Here is a 20,296-nt window from a genome sequence, read left to right as displayed (position 1 = left end):
AGAATTGCAGAACAAAACCAGAAATTTATGGAGGAAGTCAGCAGGTCTGGCAGCATCTATGGAAAGAAAGCGGAGTTAATATTTCGGGTTTAATGATCCTTCTTCAGAACTGTTTTTTTGAAAGCAGGAGTAAATAATAGATGGAGATGACAGCCAGAAAGAGCGAACATAGCATTTGAGTAGACAAAGGACTAGGTAGAGATCAGCCTGGGAAAATCAATCACTGTTAATGGGGAATATTAATAACTAACAATGGACGACAGCCCATTAGATAACAAGGTCTGGTGTGTGGGGGTTAGGGAAAGGACATGGGAGAATGAGTTCAAGCCCTAAAGTTATTGAACTTGGCATTGATCCTGAAGACTGCTGAGTCCTCAAGCAGAAAATGAGGTGCTGTTCTTCCAGCTTGTACTGAGCTTCGCTGGAGCAAGTCTGAGACAGAGATGTTGACCAGGGAACAAGGTGGTGTGTTGAAGTGGTAGGCAACAAAAATTTCATGGTCATTTTTATTGACAGAACATAGGTCTCCTGCAAACCGGTCACCCAGTCTGTGTTTTGTCTCCCCTGTGTAAAAGAGACCACATTGAGAGCAGCAAATATAATAGACTGGATTGAGAAAAATGCAGGTGAATTGCTGCTGCAGCTGGAAGGGGTATATGGGACCTTAGATTGTGAGGAAGGAGAAAGTAAATGGACAGCTGTTACCCCTTCTGTGATTGCAAGGGAAGATGGTGTGAAGGTGAAGGAGTGCGTTGGGAGTAAAGACAGAATGCTGACAAGGGAGGGGAGAGAATGCACCTGGTGGTGGCATCCCTCTGGTGGTGGCAGGAATGTCAGCTAATGATCCTTTGGTATGGATGTTGTGGAGGTTTCTAAGTAAGTACTGGGGGCGTCTGTCAGTGTTGGGGAGGGAAGAGGAGTGTTGAAGGCCGAAGTAGGGCTGAGGGCAATGTTAACCACATATTGAGGAAAAGGTGGACATTTTGGAAATCCACTTGTCAAAATTGACATTGTCAGATCAGAGGCGATGGAGGCAGAGAAACTGGGAGAATGGAATAGAGTCGACACAGGAAGCAAGGTGTGAAGATGCAGAGTCAAGGTAACAGTGGGAGTTGATGATTTTGTAGTGGATATCGGCGACCAGCCTAACCCCAGAAATGGAAACAGAGATATCAAGGAAGTGAAGGAGTCAGACATGAACCAGATGAAGGTGAGGTTAGGGTGGAACTTCAAAGCAAAAATTCCAGATGACAGAGGGATGCAGCACTGAATATTTAATCAATGTTCTGGAAAAAGTGTTCTGGAATAGGGCTGGAACAAAGAATGGTCTACACACCCCTAAAGAGACGTGCATAACTAGGGTCCATGAGGGTACCCATGGTCACACGTTTGATCTGAAGAAAGAGTGGAATTAATAGAGAAGTTGTTCAGCTTGAGGATGAGTTTGGCCAGGCGGGAGCAGGGTGATGGTGGACGGGGACAGTTCAAGCCTTTTTTCCTGGAAGAAGTGGAGAGCCCTGAGACCGTCCTGATGGGAGATGGATGTGTAAAGGGATTGTATATCCATGGTAAAGCAGAGGCAGCTAGAGCCCACAAACTGGAAATTCTGAAACTGACCTAAAGCTTCAGAGGAATTGTGAATATAAGTGGGAAGGGACTGGAAAAGGGGAGAAAGAATGGATTCGAGGTAGGAACTGATGGGTTCTGTGCGGTAGAAGCAGGCAGAAACAGTTGGTTTGCCCAGGCAGTACTTTTTGTGGATTTTGCGAAGGTAGACACAGCCTGAGGGACTGTGAGCTTGGAGGTTGTGTGGGGGAGATCACCAGATTCAATGAGAATTCTCACCTTTATGGACACAATAGCCTAGTGTTCAATAGAGAGGTCATGGTCTAGGGGTAGATGGGAGGAGGTTTCCAAGAACTGGTGCTCAGCCTCACAGTGTAGAGGTCAGACAACAACAGAACCATCCTTGTCTGGTGGCAAAGTTGGGATTCCATCAGACAGCAGTTCTCAAGAAGGATCACTGAACATGAAAAGTGAACTCTGCTTTCTCTCCACAGATACTGCCAGACCTATTCAGTGTCTCCAGCATTTTTTGTGTTAGAAGATTAAAGAAGTATATGTCGAACAGCAAAAATGAACTGCAGAGAAATATGTTTTATCAAAACTTTTGCAAACCCTGTTGAAAAGCAAATCTCCATCTGAAAGGCCTTTCCTTTTTTTAATCCATTCAGAGGATGAGGATATTATTTGCTAGGTCAGCATTATTGCCCATCCCTAATTGCCCAGAGGTAAGTTAAGAGTCAACCATGTTGCTGTAGGTCTGGAGTCACCTATGGGCCAGACAAGGTAAGGATGGCAGTTTCCTTCACTAAAGGGCATTAATAAACCAGATGGATTTTTTTTTCTCCAACAATTGACATTAAACTCTTAATTCCAGATTTTTATTGAATCTACATTCCACTATCTGCCATAGCGGGATTCAAACTTGGGTCCCAGGCCATTACCGAGGTCTCTGGATTAATATATGTGTCCCAATCAATTATATCACTGTCGATGAAAAACTATAAAAATGAACAAGAAGCAATGCCTTTTACATGCTGGTTTGGTGAAATGAGAATATTTTGATGTATCCAGCTGTTTACCCTGTTTAATGATATCGCTGTGGCTGGATGTCTAGAGATCCTCTTGACTTGGCACCACCAGAACATCTCCTCCCTTATTGCTCAGGGAAAGATTCTGGATAAACTAGCTCCTGGATAAACTGGGTGGCTCACATACAGCACACACAAGAAGATGTCAGCATGAGGATCACAAGAAATTGCTTCTCAGACCCAATCTTAACATTTCGACTGAGTTACAGGGTGTGCCTCCAAAGGCACCTCATCCATGTTGAGGGATTCAAATTCTGGAATGCCCATTGTTCTTTCTGAATGCAGTTGAATGCCACCTATTGCTGGAATGGCTACTCAAAGCTGAGATCTCATTCCATCTGAGGAAGGCTGATGCAGGAGCTACTGCTGAGTATTACTGAGGGAATTGAGGTTGTGAGCACATCTAAAGTTTTCAATAATAAGACTGCTGCCCTCCTAAATTATCAACCTGATCCTGAAAAAGTAAACACCTATTTAGGCAAAGTAAGAAAGCTTACTTAAAAAATACCATTGTAGAAAATTTGTTCTCTTGTAAATGCATGTTCTAATTTAATTTGAAAAATGAATCTTCTAATAACATACCTGTACAGCACTTAATTTTCCTAATGGACTTTCCACATGTGGTAGAGTAATCAAAGGGATCTCCATCACGTTGTCAGGCTGTAGTTTTTCATTTATCGTATTTCTTCCCTTAAAGTTATGTACCACACATGCAACCTTTTCACATGTAAAATAAAAAAAAGAAATGTAACAGTACAAATTGCAGCATTTGAGTTAAGAGATTAAATCTCTTAACTTTTTTTCTTACAAATACATCAACACGTTCAAATTAAAGAAGGCCACCACTAATTTTACTTTAATTGTGAAAGATTGTTTTTAACTGTCAATTATGAAAAATATTTTTGCCTGCCTGTTGAAAGTGTAATAGCAATGAAACTATCTGTGTTCATCATCATTACTCCTTTGAAATTGATAACAATTTGTTGAGTTGGTACATGTGCAGTTAAGCACGGAGCTACAAACATTATTGCAAAAGGTACTTTGCTTTTTCAAAAGGTGCACTGTTGAAATGCCATCATACTGCAATTGGTCAAACATTGCTGAACTGTTAAGCTTTAAGCTGTTAAATTCTCATCCCTACAAAGAGCTTATGCCTTATTAATAAGTTGTAACTGAATACTGATCAATGTACTAACTCATAACTCATAACTGTCACAAAACAAACTCTTTGGCCTTGAAAAATAAATGTTATATTTGTGCAAAATGATTTTTTAAAATTTCTGTTAATAATTCCAAAACTTCTAACACTTTCAAAAGTTTATTGAAATATTTCAGTTTTTAAAATATGTGTTCCAATCAATTATATCACTGTCCATGAAAAGCTATAAAAATGAATAAGAACCAATGTCTCTTACTTGCTGGTTTGGTGCTATGAAATTATTTCAATGCATCCAGCTGTTCACCCTGTTAAATGATATCACTGTGGCTGGGTGTCTGGAGATCCCTTTGACTTGGTACCAAATTCAAATTAACATTGGGAACTGCCACAGAGATCATTGTAGATTGATGGTGAGGTATTCAAAGGAAGTGTTTATGTAGCTGTGTAATTGTAAACTTAACAATAGGTTCAGAAGTTATAAGGAACATAGAAATGCAAGGTTAGAATTTGGCCCTCCTTGTACCAGTTTTACAGGCAGAGTACAAGATCAAATCAGATCTATTTTCAAAACTTTACCCCATAAACTGACCTGAAACACATACAAAACCACCTCGGACACAGATAGTGCTTAGGCATCCTTGGCAGCTGCATTGGACATGCCTTAAATCCCTAATTCTTATTGCTTATTGCTTGATTAAGGACTCTCAGTGACTGAAGTTAGTTGGTATCTGAGCTGCTATATACAGTTCTGATGTGGTTTTTGCAGTCTAACAATTCTTGCTACTAAAACGTACATTTTTAAACAAAATGTTTTTCTTCCTATGGAACTGAGAAAAATGGGAGTGTCCCTCCCATTGCCACTGCATTCCCATGAGCTATGTAAATCCATGGCCATGCCCCTCCCCATTTGTTTTCAATATAAGAAAAAGGAGGCTGAGAATGGCCTCTTTCCACACTCTAGGGATTCTATGGATTCTCTGGATAGGAAAAGCCCATTCATCCCATATATATAAATTCTATCAGCGTAATGGAAACATAGAGATTACCACACTTTTCTGTATATTCAAAGTTTGCATTTATACAGTAACTGAATCAATAATTTATTCTTTAGGTATTTAAGAAGTGAATTTCACGGCAGGTTGAATATGTGCTTTGAACAGCTTTAAATGGAGAAAATAAAATTCTGTGATTGTTATTTTGGCTATTAATTAATTTCAGATTCAATTAGAGGCATTGAGATTGCTTTTAATTTCGATTAAGTGATGAGACTATAACAAATTTGTATCAATAGATCACTTGCTGAATGAAATGCAAAATTGAAAGAGTGCTCGATTCAAACTTTTCTCCCTGGACTATATTAAAGAATCATACATTTAGCTGATTTAATTCATTCTTATACTCTTCTTAAAATTTAACAGACAGGCTTATGGTTATGATATGGTTATGTTCATGCTCAAGCAAAACTCATTAGTTTTGTGAACTCTGATTTTCATTCTAGTGACCTTTTCTGTTTTACCAACGAGCAACAGATTACTTAACGTATGTAGTGATCAGGTTTGATAATTATGTAGATGGGCCTCTAAGGTAGGCGGCATTACTATTGTAACCTCAGTGCTCATTCTTTAGTTTTCCAGAAAGAAGTTTGGTCCTCTTCAGCTTGAAACCCCTAGTTCATAGCCGTACCATTACACCAAGTATGTCAATGAAAAAAGATTTACATTTACAAGGAAGAATTACCTTATTTTGCATTAATACTCGAAGATCCCACATGAGACCATGATGAAACATTACAAAAATGGAAAATATTGGACATACTTGGTAAATCTGGAAGCATCTGCTGATTTTCCCCACATTTTCTGATTCTGTTTCAGATTTTCATCATCCAGAGTACTTTGATCTTGTGCTAGTTTATTTTGTAATCATTTTTTAATTTGTAGTCATAATTTGTATAATGTAGAGTTTTGCATTCAAACTTACATTTCATGGTTTAAATTCCAATACATTCAATGCAAAAGAAGGGGAGTTCCAGCATTTTGACCCAGTGATAGTGAATGAATGTCAACATGGGGCCAAAAGAAAAACTTCTTTTCTTTTACTTGTTTGACCTCCTGGAATCATGAAAATTGCAACACAGAAGGAGGCTTGCCAGTCCAAGATCTAACCTAAGTTAAGTAATTTAATTTCCACGTGTCCTTTTATGATTTTCCTTTTTTTAAATGCCTATCCAATTCATTTTTAATTATTTGACCATTTCCTTCAACAATCACTTGTTTTTCTCATTCATATGCTTTTATGATTATACATGTAAGAGAAGCTCTTCTAACTTGCCTTTTTGTTCTTATGAGGTTAAGTCTTTAACCCTTGCTACTGGTTCACTAGGTAGTGAAAACAATCTTTCACAGTTTAAGTTCTTAAACCATTTTTACACCAATAATTTAAAAATGGCAGGAGCAAACTCAGCTTTTGCAATCCTGCAAAGTCTTCCTAGCTCACATCTGAGGACTTGTACCAAAAGTAGGAGAGTTGTTCCAAAGATTAATCAAGCAACAGCCTGATAAAGGTAAGCTCACAAAAGCAATGTCCTGGACATCACCATCAGCATCCCTGCGATGAGTAATTCACCTCCCAACTCCTCTACCCACACAGCATAAATCAAGTGTGTAATGGAGTACTCTCTCCTTGCCTGCGTAAGTACAGCTCCAACACTTAAAAAAGTTCAATCCCATTCAGGACACAGCAGTCAACTTGATTGGCACAGCATCTTCCACCTTCAATGTTCACCTCCTCCATTACCAATGCACAGTGGCTTCCTGATGAAGGGCTTATGTCTGAAATGTCAATTCTCCTGCTCCTTGGATGCTGCCTGACCTGCTGTGCTTTTCCAGCACCACACTCTCGACTCTGATCTCCAGCATCTGCAGTTATCACTTTCTCACAGTGGCTTCAGTACAAGGTTTCTACAAGATGCATCACAGCAACTCATCAAGGTTCCTTCAACAGTGCATTCCAAGTTTGTGACCTCAATCCCATAGAAATACAATAAGGTACTACCACCTGCATTTTCCCACCAAACCACACACACATCCTAACCTTGACACTATTCCTCACCCTAAACTATATTGGTATTCTTTCACTGTTGCTGGGTCAAAATCCTGGAACTCCATTCCCAATAGTGGATGTACCAACACCACATGAACTTACCACTTTCTCAAGGGTAATTCGCAATTAGGAATGGCCAATAAACGTTGACGTAGACTGTGATGCCCACTTCCCATGAATTGATTTTTGAAGATCCTCCTAACTTATTTGTTCAAATAAGAAAATCGCTGTTATTATCAAGCTTATGACTCTTATACCTAGATGCAAATGATTGATATTACTGGAAAACAAAAGAAGTTCAATGTGGATTCTGCCAATTCAAAAAATCTATTTGCCCCTACTGAGATCTCCACCACGTGTTTAATAGCGTTCCACTTTTTTATGTTATTCTTGATTTTAATGCAATGTTCTGAATATTTATTTCTCACAATTAATTTTTAAATCCTCCTCTGATTTAACTATAGCATAACATTCCCCTTTCTCTGTAAACTCACAGAAACAAACTCCATGAACACACAAGACATGATAAAGGCTTTGCCCTAATAGCGGAGATGACTTCGTCTGAATGACAAGGGTCATTCTTTCGATATTTGTGATGGTTACTAGATTCAATAGGTGTATGGTTGTATTTACGTGGTAAAAACAATGACTGCAGATGCTGGAAACCAGATTCTGGATTAGTGGTGCTGGAAGAGCACAGCAGTTCAGGCAGCATCCAAGTAGCTTCTGCTGCCTGAACTGCTGTGCTCTTCCAGCACCACTAATCCAGAGTGATGTTGTATTTAGGCAACATGTACAAACTGGATAGGTATTTGTAATGGTAATCCCAGTTAATTCCTATTTGCACACACAGAACATAATCAATCTCTATGGAAAAGTGGTAAGCTTAAAATTAAATAACATCATGAAAATTTTATAGATGGAAAATAATTGCTGAAACTTCAGTGTAACTGATGGTTTGCACACAACTATTCCACATCAGATCTACTGATAAAAGAGCATTGAAACAAGAATAGGTTATTCAGATCAATAAGCCTGCATGAGCATTCAATTCAATCATTGGGTGTAATTCAATGGCCAGTCAGTTCGGAAAATGAGACAAGATTTTAAAAAAGATATTCTTGATGTCAAGAGAAATAAAAGCTAAATTTTCCATCCAAAGTTCAACAGTGAACAAGACTCTCGCCAAGGAGTGGCAAGAAGTATATTTTTATGCATCTACATATCACTGTTACCTTTTCTCACCTCATTTATCCGCAGCTTCCTATTCTGCCACATGGTGGAAAGAAACGACACTTCCCCAGATGAAAGTCAGAGGTGGGTATCTGGCGATTTCTATCTTGGACAGCCAACACTAGATTGCCTGCACCCTGTGTCCATGGGGTTTGGCATGGGATATGTACTACCCTACCATATCATCATAGAGACAAAAAAACTGACAATGCTGGATTCCAAGGTAGACAAGCAGGAGGTTGGAAGAACACAGCAAGCCAGGCAGCATCAAGAGTTGGAGAAGTAAATAAATGGGGTGGAGGGGGCAGGATGGTGAGGTGAGGAGAGGTGAATACAGGTAGAGGGTGCGACCTGGTTGGTCAAACAACCCCCGCCATCCCCTTTCTCAAATCCAGGAGGACTGTTGTCAGTCAGAGGGCACTGGTACAATAAGTGAAGGAGGTCAACCAATCTCAGTTGAGTGGGATGAACACTTTCACTTGGGCCATTCAGAGTTGGAGTTCTGCATTATTCCCGTCTATTGTCAGACCTGCAGTTCCAATTCCACCAGTCCAATTATTTAATTCACTTGATCACTGGTCTCAGCAGTTCCAGTGAATTCCATCCCACTGGAACAGCTACTTCCTATCCCAATAGAGTTGTCATTGCCACATGAGCCAAAACCTATTCCTCCCATCCAAACTTCATGTCATTCATTTATATCCTTGGCCTTTTTTAATTCCAGCTGAAAATGTGTTGCTGGAAAAGCGCAGCAGGTCAGGCAGCATCCAAGGAGCAAGAGAATCAGCATTTCGGGCATGAGCCCTTCCTCATTCCTGAAGAAGGGCTCATGCCCTAAACATCGATTCTCCTGCTCCTTGGATGCTGCCTGACCTGCTGTGCTTTTCCAGCAACACATTTTCAGCTCTGATCTCCAGCATCTGCAGTCCTCACTTTCTCCTTTTTTAATTCTATGCTAGTTTTCCGGTAGCAAGGGTAATCATCCTGAGATTACTACTTTGAAGGTGTTGCTGTTTAATTTAACTCCTAACTGTTCAAATTCATTCAGCAGATCCTCATTTCTCTTCCTATCTATGTCATTGGTACCAACGTGAATGACAACAACTGTGTATCACTCCAAGTTTCTCTCTAACGCTGAGAAGATAACCTTGACATGAGGCAGGCAGTCCTTAAGGAGTCGCTGTCATTGCTGCAGAGAACAGTATTTACCTCCCTTTTCATACTACCCCCTAACACTACTATGTTCTTGACCGCCCTACCACGACTATGTTCTTGACTGGTTCCAAAATGCCAGGATCAGTTCACTCATCCTCCCAAGAGTTCCCACGCTCATCCACACAGCTTGCAATGACCTCATAACTATTGGACACTTGCAGGGACTGAGACAGTGATCCATTAAAGGGGTGCATGTATTGCTATATAACACTATACCATGTCACTTCACTCCTGCATCGTGTACCAGCAACCACATATGTGCTACAGTCAAATATAGTCTTCTGACATTTCAGTGAATCATGAACAAATACAATAAAGAAATTCCAGTAATGAAATTAAAATTTCCAATGAGTTTATTTAATTGATTATAATTAATTTTGGTAAATGTCAATAAGTGAAAGATTTTTCAAATAAAATACTTAAGAAATGTATTATGTCAGGCAGGATTCAAGCAATGCTCCTAGGATTGTTGGATATTTGAGGCTTGAGGCTGGGGGAGAATGGAACATTTTAATAAATTTATTTATTCTATTTATTCTCTTAGCCTGTTTCATTGTGGATTTTAGTAAATTAGTCATTAAGAAACATGCAAATAAGCCAAGTTATTAAATGGTGTTTTCACATGATTACAAGTGCTCTGCACTGTAGCACTCAAAAGGCATAGGCTGTGTCTGGAGATTACTCTGTCAAGTATATATTATATAAATTATAACTTAAACAGAATCCATATACCTTATTTAGAACATAGAAAAGTACATCACAGAACAGGCCCTTTGGCCCACGATGTTGTGCCGAGGTTTAATCCTAATGTAAAATATAGTAACAACCTACACACCCCTCAACTCACTGCTATCCATGTGCATGTCCAATAGTCGCTTAAATGTCCTCAATGACTCTGCTTCCACCACCATAGCTGGCAACACATTCTGTGCATTCACAACTCTCTGTGTAAAGAATCTACCTCTGACTTCTCCAAACACTAGCTATTGACTCTATTTATTCCACTCATTTAGATACATGGTATGCAGTTGGAACACTTTTTTCTTTGAAAAAATGATAAGAAAGAAACCAGTCTTACAAGCTTAAATGCCAAAAGGAAACAGCAACAAACAAAATACAGCAACGATTGAGAATGTCCCATAGGTCAGAACATAGAATAAGATTTCTTCACAAACTATGAGGTGGTCAGGTTCCCGCAGCAGTGAGCTGAATCAAATTTGCCCTGCCTAAAGTCTGTTTCAAATGTGAATGGTCCTTGGCAGTCAGCTCCATGATGAACAACAGAAAGTATGCCAAAATTCAAATGGTGAAGAGGAAAGTGCTCTGTATTTAGGAACAATGCAGAACCAACCGAATGAACCCTAAAAGATACATCAAGCCAAAACAAGAGAGGAAGGAACATTAAATACCATGCTGAAAGTACAAAAGGAACATGTAAGTTAAATATAAAGTGAAGAGACAAACAAACATTAAGAGGATGGATACTTTATCCCTCATCATGAACTGGAATGCCACAGATTTTTTAAGCAGAGGATGCAGCAATGTTCCATTGACGAGCAATTGTAGAACTGGTTAAACAAATTCTAAAGATACTGAAAGCAGTTCTTAAATAAAAAAGGATTGCATAGAGTCAATACCTTGAGCTCATCTCAAGAGGACCCAGAAATATCCCACAAACTTCTGGAAAATCCTAGAAGCCCAGTAGCAAGTAAGTGTCAACTTTGAGTTCATCATTTTGAATTGACATTCTACAGACAAACGCTACAGGAAACAGTAGATCAATTTGTCAGTAGACACTGTAATAAGGATATCAAATGTTACTTATCAGAGGCTGGGCTTCAGTTTGGACAATGGAGTTGGTGATTGGTTTATCAGCTATTGAAGTATTCTAAAAAGGCCTTTTGGAAGAAAAGAAAGATCATAGTATTCATTCAGTGGTAGCAAAAGGCAGAAACTATGAAGCCATTGCAGCTGGACTATAACACCAATGAGCATTAGGTGCAGGAAACTGTACTGATGTGATAGTCAGGACACTAAAAGAAATCACATTGCATGTAGTTCATCACAACCACTAAAAAGCTAATCTGTATTTCAAGGTCAGTGCAAGCCACATAATGCAAGAGGATTCTGGGCTGTCCGATTCAATAGATCTGTCTCCAAAAACGCTACCGGAGATTACATAGAAGAACAATGAAACAAAGTACAGGCATTGCCTTTTGGCAATAGTTGTAAGAAATGTGTCACAGAGGTGCATAATTATAAGTCAATACACAAAACTCACAGCAAACCAGATTTGAATCAAATTCCATCAAGAATGAATAATTTTCTAACCAGAGGACAAATAGGCCTTACACTTTGTGCATGTAACACATTGTATGGACAAAGTCAACAAATTAGAAACCTTTACCACAATCAAAATTATTTGTTCAAAGAAAACTAGCAAACACAAATTCAGAACCAAGATTGACACGCGAGCTAATGCAAATATTCTCTCTGTCTAACTTCTGAATAATGTGTACTGAAATTGTTGGTCAATCACACCATTTGGTAGTGGCACCAAAGTTCTCTGCCTTATTGTCATAATTGCAACAAGGACATTTGGCCATAGATTAGATAAGATGACTGGCATGTCATATGGTCTATTAACCAGATCTTAATAGAGACATTAAAAAGTGCATGAAAATGTGCAAAGAATGCCAGAGTTATCAGCCACAGCAACATAGAAAATCTCTACACCTGTACAAGATTCTGTCTGTTCCTTGGTCCAAAATAGCCATGAATGTATACAGCTTCTGCTTTGTCTCTGATTATTTCCCCACACTTCCAAGCGTCAGAGAGGTCAAGAATACTTTACTTAAAATAGTGGACTATGGGTGTTGGTACTTTTGCTGAAAAAAGATTAACAATGGCCAAAGAGTCCTTTTTGGAATTGTGACCTAATGCACAAGTGTGAGAGAACAGATCGCTGCAAGTCCCCTGGGAGTTGGTGAAAGATTGTTTATAATGTATGGTTATTCAGGGAGCAAACCTTGAAGGAATTAGTTTATTTTTGGTTTACAATAATCAATGTTTGAGTTTTAATTTTTAAAAAATCCTAGAGATTGAAAGCTATTAGGGTTGTTTTGGAAAAGACCTGACTGAGTTGAGAAGGAAATTTCCTCTTCAAGAAAGGAATATAGAACAGTTCAAACACAGCTCAGTTACCTTGGTATTGAAGTTTAACTTGTGGAACTTACATACCATGGATGTTTGGTTAGAAATCAGCAGATTATTAAAAGATTGGAAAAGTCTAAACTTTGATTATTCATGTTAGAAGATGTTCACAGTTCAGAGGAAAGAATTAAAGAGAAGCAATTAACCCAAAGTTTTGATATGGAAGAATAATTTCTCTAGATTTGACTAACTGTAAACTAATAGTGTTAGAGAATAGATGAGACTTTGCTTTGCTGTTTTCTTTAAAAAATCTTTCCAACTATGTTCTATATTTAGATGGCTTGGTTTGTTTATCTTCTTTTATGCCAGAAAATTCTGTTTTGTTAATGAAATTAGGTAGCCTGTGTGCCTATATTTCAGTGAATACATCAGCTGGGATTACAAAATCTGAAAAATAGCCTTCAAATTACTGCTATCTTTAAATTGAGTAATAAATGCCAACTTGACTGGATTTCAGTTGGAGATCAATCTTTAAAACACTCACTGCCCAGATTCTTGGATTTAAGTATTCACAGTCACTGCACAGTCTCCAAGTGTTAATTTAGGTAAGTTACTTTTTACATCTGCTAAGCCTCCTGTATTTGTGCAAACTTGAATTCTCGCAAGGTAAGTCAGCCATTGTTGGCTAGGGAACTAGAACAACCTAGCAATTGGAGTGCTAAGAACTGAGGCTGTGGCCATTGGTGATGCTGAGACCATAATACTACCTATGTTGAGTCCTCTCGCTGTCTCTCCCCATCTCTCCCTTGTCTCATTCTGCCTTATTATCGAAAGCTGTGCATGGTATAAAGATGAGACTCTTGCTTCCCCCAAAACAATCCTACATTCCTACCTTTCTCCTTCTCATCAGAGGGTCCAGGGACCTGGGTTCGATTCCAGTCTAGGCCGACTGGGTCTGTGTGGAGTTTGCACATTCTCCTTGTGTCTGCGTGGGTTCTGTCTGGGTGCTCTGGTTTCCTCCCACAATACAAAGATGTGCAGGTCAGGTGAATTGGCCATGCTAAATTGCCCACAGTGTTCAGGGATGTGTAAGTTAGGTGCATTAGTCAAGGGTAAATATAGGATAACAGAGTAGGGGAATAGGTGTGGGTGGGTTACTCTTCGGATGGTTGGTGTAGATTTGTGGGGCTGAAGAGCCTATGTCCACACGTAGGGCTTCTATGATTCTATGATTCTAGATGCCCAAGAATTGTAACCTGACCAGGCAGTACCGATAGACTAAGACCTGGAAAAGCAGGGAATAACTGATGAACAAAAAAACCTGAACACTAGTTCTCACATTCACACTCACCCTCTCAGGTATTAACAAGGTACAGACATGATTAAAGCTTAAAAAGGGTCTGCACATAATAAGACATGGGTGAGTGACTTGCAGCCAGGGGAGGCAATGAATGTAGCATTGATGGCAGCTTGCTGAAAGGGTGTAGTTGCTGCAGAGAATAAGGATTCCAATATGGCAATACACAGAAGAAGACTGATAGATAAATGGTACCTTGGTGGCTCTGCCAGAAAACCCATTGTCATTATTAAGAAACATGGAAGATTCCAGCAGGAACCTGGCACAAGACATTTTGCAGAGCTTGAACTCATCTGGTCCAATGTCAAAGCTCTGGCTAATTCCATAACAACACTTGTCCACTTATGAGTGCCAGCCTGCCTGTAACTCTGCCATCATGCCTCTCTCTGACTAATCATATTTTTCAATCACTTCACCTACTTCAATGATATTACACATTCATTTTCTATACTCGAGGGAAAGCACGCTTAGACAATGCAACCTGAATTTATAATTTAACCTCTAATCTCCAAAAATATTCTACATTTAAAACATATCTTTCGTGAGGTGTGGTCATAGAAAGAAATATACACTAAGCCAACGGAAAAAAAATTGAATTCCTCAAGTAGATATTAAATTTCATAAATAAACAGCTATAATTTCAAGAACTGCAGCAAAGACTGATTACATTATTAAAACCTCTTAACATTGTCAATCACCCCATGGATTGGCTCTGCCAGCAGATCTGAATAGTCATGAGGTTTGGGAACTCAGCAAGAATTCATGACCATTGGCTCTGACCTCCATAATCATGAAGTACTTCAAAAGGCTGGTCATATCCCACATCATCTCTGCCTCCTAGCCTGCCTCCATCCCCTGCAATTCACCTACTAACGTTACAAGTCCACAGCAGACCCTATGTCCCTAGCGGTGCGCTCATCCCTGGAACATCTGGACAGCAAGGACATCTATGTCAGATCCTGCTGATCGACTACAGCTCCTCCTTCAACACCATTATCCCCTCCAGACTGATCTCAAAATTTTGTGACTTTGGTCTCATCTCTGCCCTTTGCAACTGGATCCTCAGCATCCTGACCCATAGACCGAAACCAGTGTCCAGTGAATGTAGACGACTGCACCTCCTCCATGATAACCCTCAACACTGGAGTCCCCCAAGAATGCATTCTGAACCCCCTAATGTACTCCCTGAACACCCACGACTGTGTAGTCAAATTCTGAACGAACAGTATCTACATGTTTGCTGATGACACCACTCTAGTAGGATACTGAGTTAGAATACAGAGGTAGATAGAGGGATGGGGGATGTGGTGCAATGATAACAGCATCTCTCTTAATGCCAGCCAAACAAAAGAACTGATCATTGACTTCAGAAAGAAAGACGGACAACAACTCCCCCTCCCCCCCAAACGGAATGGAGGTTGAGAGGGTTGGGAGCATCACGTTTCTGTGAGTGACCATAACTGACAACCTATCCTGGACTTCCCAAGTAGATGCGATGGTGAAGAAGGTGCAACAATGCCTCTTCTTCAGGAGCGTAGAAAATTCAGCATTTCCATAAGGACCCTCACCAACCTTCACAGGTGCACCATTGGAAGCATACTATCTGACTGCATAACAGTCTGGTATGGCAACTACTCAGCCCAGGAACATAAGAAACTACAGAAGGCTGTGCGCACAGCACAGGCCATCACGGAAGCCAACCTTCCAGCTTTGGACTGCCGCAGGAAGGCTGCCAACATCATCAAAGACCCCTTCCATCCTGGTAATGCTTTCCTACAACCTCTTCTGTCAGGTAGAAGATACAGAAGCTTGAAAATATGCACCAACAGTTTCAAGAATAGCTTCTTCCCTGCCATTTTGAGGCTGATAAATGAACTCTGTCACTTCAAACTATGTTGATTGTGCTTTGCACACTTCTGTGCACTGTAACCTGTATGCCTCAGTCTGTCTCAGCACCCCATGATCTGTATGTCCTTGCTTACTATGATCTGCCTGTACTGCTCACATGTATTTAGGTGCATGTGATAACAACAAATCCAGTCAAATTCATAGTAACCACAGTTTTCAAAGCATTAGAATTCAGCTGTAATCCCCCAGAAAGAACAAACAGTGATTTTTTTTCTCTTCCAAAGCAAACTGTGTGTTATCCAATAGAATCGACCATGTGCTGATCCTTCTTATACCTTCACCAATAAGACATTTTTTTCAAAGAAAAATGATATTTGGATATTTTATCTCAGTCTAAAACATGACTGGAGTGTTTGTCAACACATTTTTCTCGTCTTGAATGAATTATGGTGTTTTTTTCCCTTTGCAATGCAAGTCAACATTTAAACAATGGTGGTCAATAAATTGATCACACTACCATGTGGAACAGAGTCCAATGACTATTTACTACATTAAAACAGATCTAATTTATGATATATTATCTAATAGTGACATAAATGGTGTTGAAATACATGACTGTCAGAATGTCCAGATTCTTTGCAGGCTTCCGCCAGTGGTCACAAAATTCTCCAAAGAGGAGATTTTTGTTTGAATTTCTTGAAGCTGCTCAAGAGAATAACTTGGGGATGAAAACTCATAATGGAAACCCTGGTCTTAGAAGACGTGCATGTGTGGTTTGCACCCAGGGCTTTCCTGACCCCAAAAAAGATCAGATGGAAATACAGTTGGGTTGGGAAGGCAAAGGAGAAGTGTTTTCTCACAAAAGCAAACTAAGTTCAGTGTTTCATGAGGTGATCCCTTCTCCTCCAGAAGAAAAAAAATTATCTTCATGACAGCGCTAAAATCCTAATCAAATTTAACAGTAGCACAGTGCATCCAGGTTAAGCCCAGTGAGCATAATAGAGTTTAGACATGGAGAAGATATGTTACCTTTTTATAGCAGTCACTGTTGTACTAGATAAGATTTTAATGATCCAGCCTTTAAATGAATGATTGTGGGTTAGTGAATGGTTGGATGAGTATCAATGCGTGAGGGGATCAATGAGTAGATCAGTGAGAGTGGGTAAGGCAGTTGATGTGGGAGAGGTGGGTGAGTGGGTAAGTGGGTAGTTCCGTCCATTTGAATCAGTCTGGTTGGCAATCAGTCAAGTCAGGTGGAGTGTGTTCAGGGAAGTTGTTGGTTAAGGAGCTACTCAATCGTTAAAACAGATGTTGAACTGCCTTACATTTCTGAGGTAAGTATACAGGTAAATCCCAACGACCCTGTCCAGGTTTCCATCCTAAGCTTAGTGCTAAAGATATTTGCAAGGGATTCCAGGCTGAAGGGTATCAGCCCATTCCTTGTTTAAACATCCTGGGAAATTTCCAAGTATGTCTGTGTGGTAAGGTTTTGGAGGATCCTGAGGCACATCTTCCCGCATATGTCCCATCTGAGCCAATCCAGAGAGTGAAGATTTGGGCGTGTTAAAAATGTCCTAAAGTGTTAACACACACGTAATGAAAAGTTTGACAAGGAATCATTGTTGGAGGAAGAGGATAGAAATCTTTACTAAAGACAGCTTGGCTATGAGTAAATGGATTAGAATGAAACCAAATGGAGACCATTGAGGAGGACAAATGTTTGAGATGAATGGTATAGCCAACCATGTTGAAAACTATTCAGATTGAAGGCAAGGAGGAATAACACTCTAGGTCACACATGCTTTAATTAGGGTTATTTCGGATTATGTCAAGGGCAGAAAGCTAAATTGAAAGAATTCAAACCTGGAAGTATGAAAGCGATGTGTTTTCAGTTGTGAATTAAAGTACTCAAGAAACTTGGAAAGAAGGTTAGAGTTAGTGAGGTAGTTCATTGATCAGGGAGGTTAATAGTGTTTGTTTTTATTGAGGAGCAGGACCATAGCAGCAGTTTTGGTTGGGTCAAGCAGAGTTGCATTGTTCGGAGCATGAACAAGACTATGCCAATGAGATGAACTGGGGATGTCTGAGAGGGAGACACATGGGAAATCTACTCAACACCTTATCTAACAATCAATAAGAAAAACACAATGCATTAGCAATTATTTCTTCAAGTCTACTCCAATAATTCTATGGTTCAGTTCATTGGGCCTCTTATTTATGTAATAAATGTTTCTACAATTTGAGATATATTATTTTAAATAACCTATTTGGCTTTACAAATTCAGACATTAATTCAAAATTATGAAACCATTTAACCATATTTTAAAATGTCTAATTTATACATTTAATTGTATAAAATACTAATATAAGCAAGTATTGGTCCATTCAAAACATTTCAAATATTTTTATTCATCTAATCTCATGAAGTCTGATGATATAATTATATCTAAAAATAGTTTTTTTTACTAATGAATGCATTTGGTGTATAATGCTGCTAGCTCAGTAGATTCTAAAAACATTGAAATACATTTTGTCTTTCATAGAAATGCAACAGGGACACAAATCTGTTCTCCCAGTGTTGAAGAACCATGCAATGTGGGCAGATAGTGGTGGATTTGGGGTAGAATCCAGGTCTGACAACGGGTGCATTAAAATGACGCAAATAGACAGGTGTGTTACAATGCCACGAATGTGAATGAAATACTTCACAGAGCATATTTCCCACAGTTTGAGCCATAGTGTATATTGATTGCCAGAGGCACCATGCAGCTTTGGCACACAATGCTACAAAGACTGTTGTGGGGTGGATGAGTAGAGGCACTTAAAATTAAAATGACAGACAACGGTCAGGAAATTTCTTGGAGCTGATGTTCCTTGGCAGAGTTGGAACAGCTCCGAGAATGTCTTATTAATTTTTTCCCCAAAAATTGATCCTGCATTATTAGCTGCAAACTTGTCTTTATCAAAAACAATAGCATCCTTCAGTTTTTAGTTACAAATGGATCTCGCACTTACATTGCAGCTAATAACTATGAATCTGCACCTCCTACACACGAGATGGGAGCCACACAATGGTATTGTAAATGGCATAAGTTCTTGCCTAATTTATGGAAATATCTTTGACCTCTGGTGGGATGGTCTGTCCCACTATTACAACCATTAGGTGGGTGTCAAGTCTGCTCTGCCGTAATAATAGCAGCAGAGCGGGCTAAGGAAAAACATGAGGTCAGCATTAAATGCAAAAATTAGTGCTGCTATTTGTTTTACTCTCTATTGTTTCCTTAGATTTATTTTGTTTAATATGAAATCAACATCAGTATTAATGTGTTTCCAAACTGCATCTGGCAGAGATTATACAATCTTGCAATTACTTATATTAGAGACAATGAAATTAAATTGATTCTCAAGAAGTAGGGACAATTTTACCAATAATTTAATAATAATATTTATCTGTTATGTTAAAGAATGAATACAGTTCAATTTATATTAACATATTTATGATGAAAAGCTGAATAGTAATGGAGAGTCATTCTTTTTATTTGATTCGTTGAAGTATAGTGAGGATAAGTTAGTAAAGGTAACCCTAATCTTACCAGACCATAGGGCTGCTGCTTCATTCGAGAGAGCAACAACAGGTGCTGGTTTAACCTGAGAGTCACCACCTTAGGTAAGGGGAGAGGTTGGGAAGAAAATTCCTTCAGAGTAATCCCAACCAGTGTGGGAATTGAACCCATGCTGTTGGCTTTACTCTGTGGCTGCTACATGACCTCCAGAAATGACTTTTTATTTGGAAATTTATATGGGATCCCCCTTTGGTAAAGGGGGAAAATGCATGCAGTTCGAGCACTTTGCTCCACATCGCGATCATGCACATAGTCCCCAATATTTGAAGAATAACAACTCTTCAAGAGAACAAATATTCTCTCACAGCCATGTTTAGTAATTATGGTGGAAGAGAAAAATTTAAATTCTTCCTCATTTTTTAACCAATCAACACTAAGATCTATAAAGTGAAAAAAAAATCATTCACATACAAATATTTTCATAGCAGTGATACCTATAAACTCTTTGTAAGAGTGAAAACAGAGCAATCTTTGAGTCACAAAGCAAGTCAGAGACCACTTTTATCAGAAAAATCTATTACACATATAGACGATCATGCAAATTTGCATCCGTACTTCATCATTGTTTAAACACCTGATTATTTATTGTTAGCACTTGTTTTCAGAACTTGGGCAAGGCTAAATTTATTAAACATTTCTGTTGGTCCTGAAGAGGTGCAAGTGAATCTACTCTGTGAACCATCTTATGCTTGTGGCTGCTCACATGACAGTGTTTCTTGCTGGTGAGCTCCAGGATTTTAACTTAGAAACAAGAAGAATAGTTTGTCATTTGGAGGTCACATCATTCCCACAAAGTTCGTGAATCTCACCCATCTTGTTGACAGAGGTCCCAGAGGATGAGGCGCTTTTAGCAAAGTGTTGGGTTAGCTATTGCATATGTATGCTCTAGATTGCACTTTCTTCTTGCATGGTTCACTGAAGGTGAAAAGGCTGGACACTGAGTTTAGTGGCAGAA

General features: G+C 39.2%; 1 protein-coding gene across 3 annotated transcripts in view; it reads right to left on the bottom strand.

Moving 5' to 3' along the window:
• Positions 1-20,296, bottom strand: part of LOC140480041 (phospholipid phosphatase-related protein type 5-like) — a 134,889-nt gene that overhangs the window by 20,381 nt on the left and 94,212 nt on the right. For 2 of the 3 annotated variants that reach the window (XM_072574594.1, XM_072574593.1), the window contains exon 5: positions 3,237-3,371. The exons of the other annotated variant lie outside the window; for it this stretch is intronic. In XM_072574594.1, the coding sequence (XP_072430695.1) occupies positions 3,237-3,371 (135 nt within the window). The remainder of the gene's footprint in view (positions 1-3,236; positions 3,372-20,296) is intronic. 3 annotated transcript variants of the gene reach the window in all.

The sequence above is a fragment of the Chiloscyllium punctatum genome, chromosome 7 (genome assembly GCF_047496795.1).
Source record: "Chiloscyllium punctatum isolate Juve2018m chromosome 7, sChiPun1.3, whole genome shotgun sequence".
Taxonomy (NCBI): domain Eukaryota; kingdom Metazoa; phylum Chordata; class Chondrichthyes; order Orectolobiformes; family Hemiscylliidae; genus Chiloscyllium; species Chiloscyllium punctatum.
The sequence above is the reverse complement of the archived record's forward strand: the minus strand, read 5'-3'. Positions and strand labels throughout refer to the sequence as shown.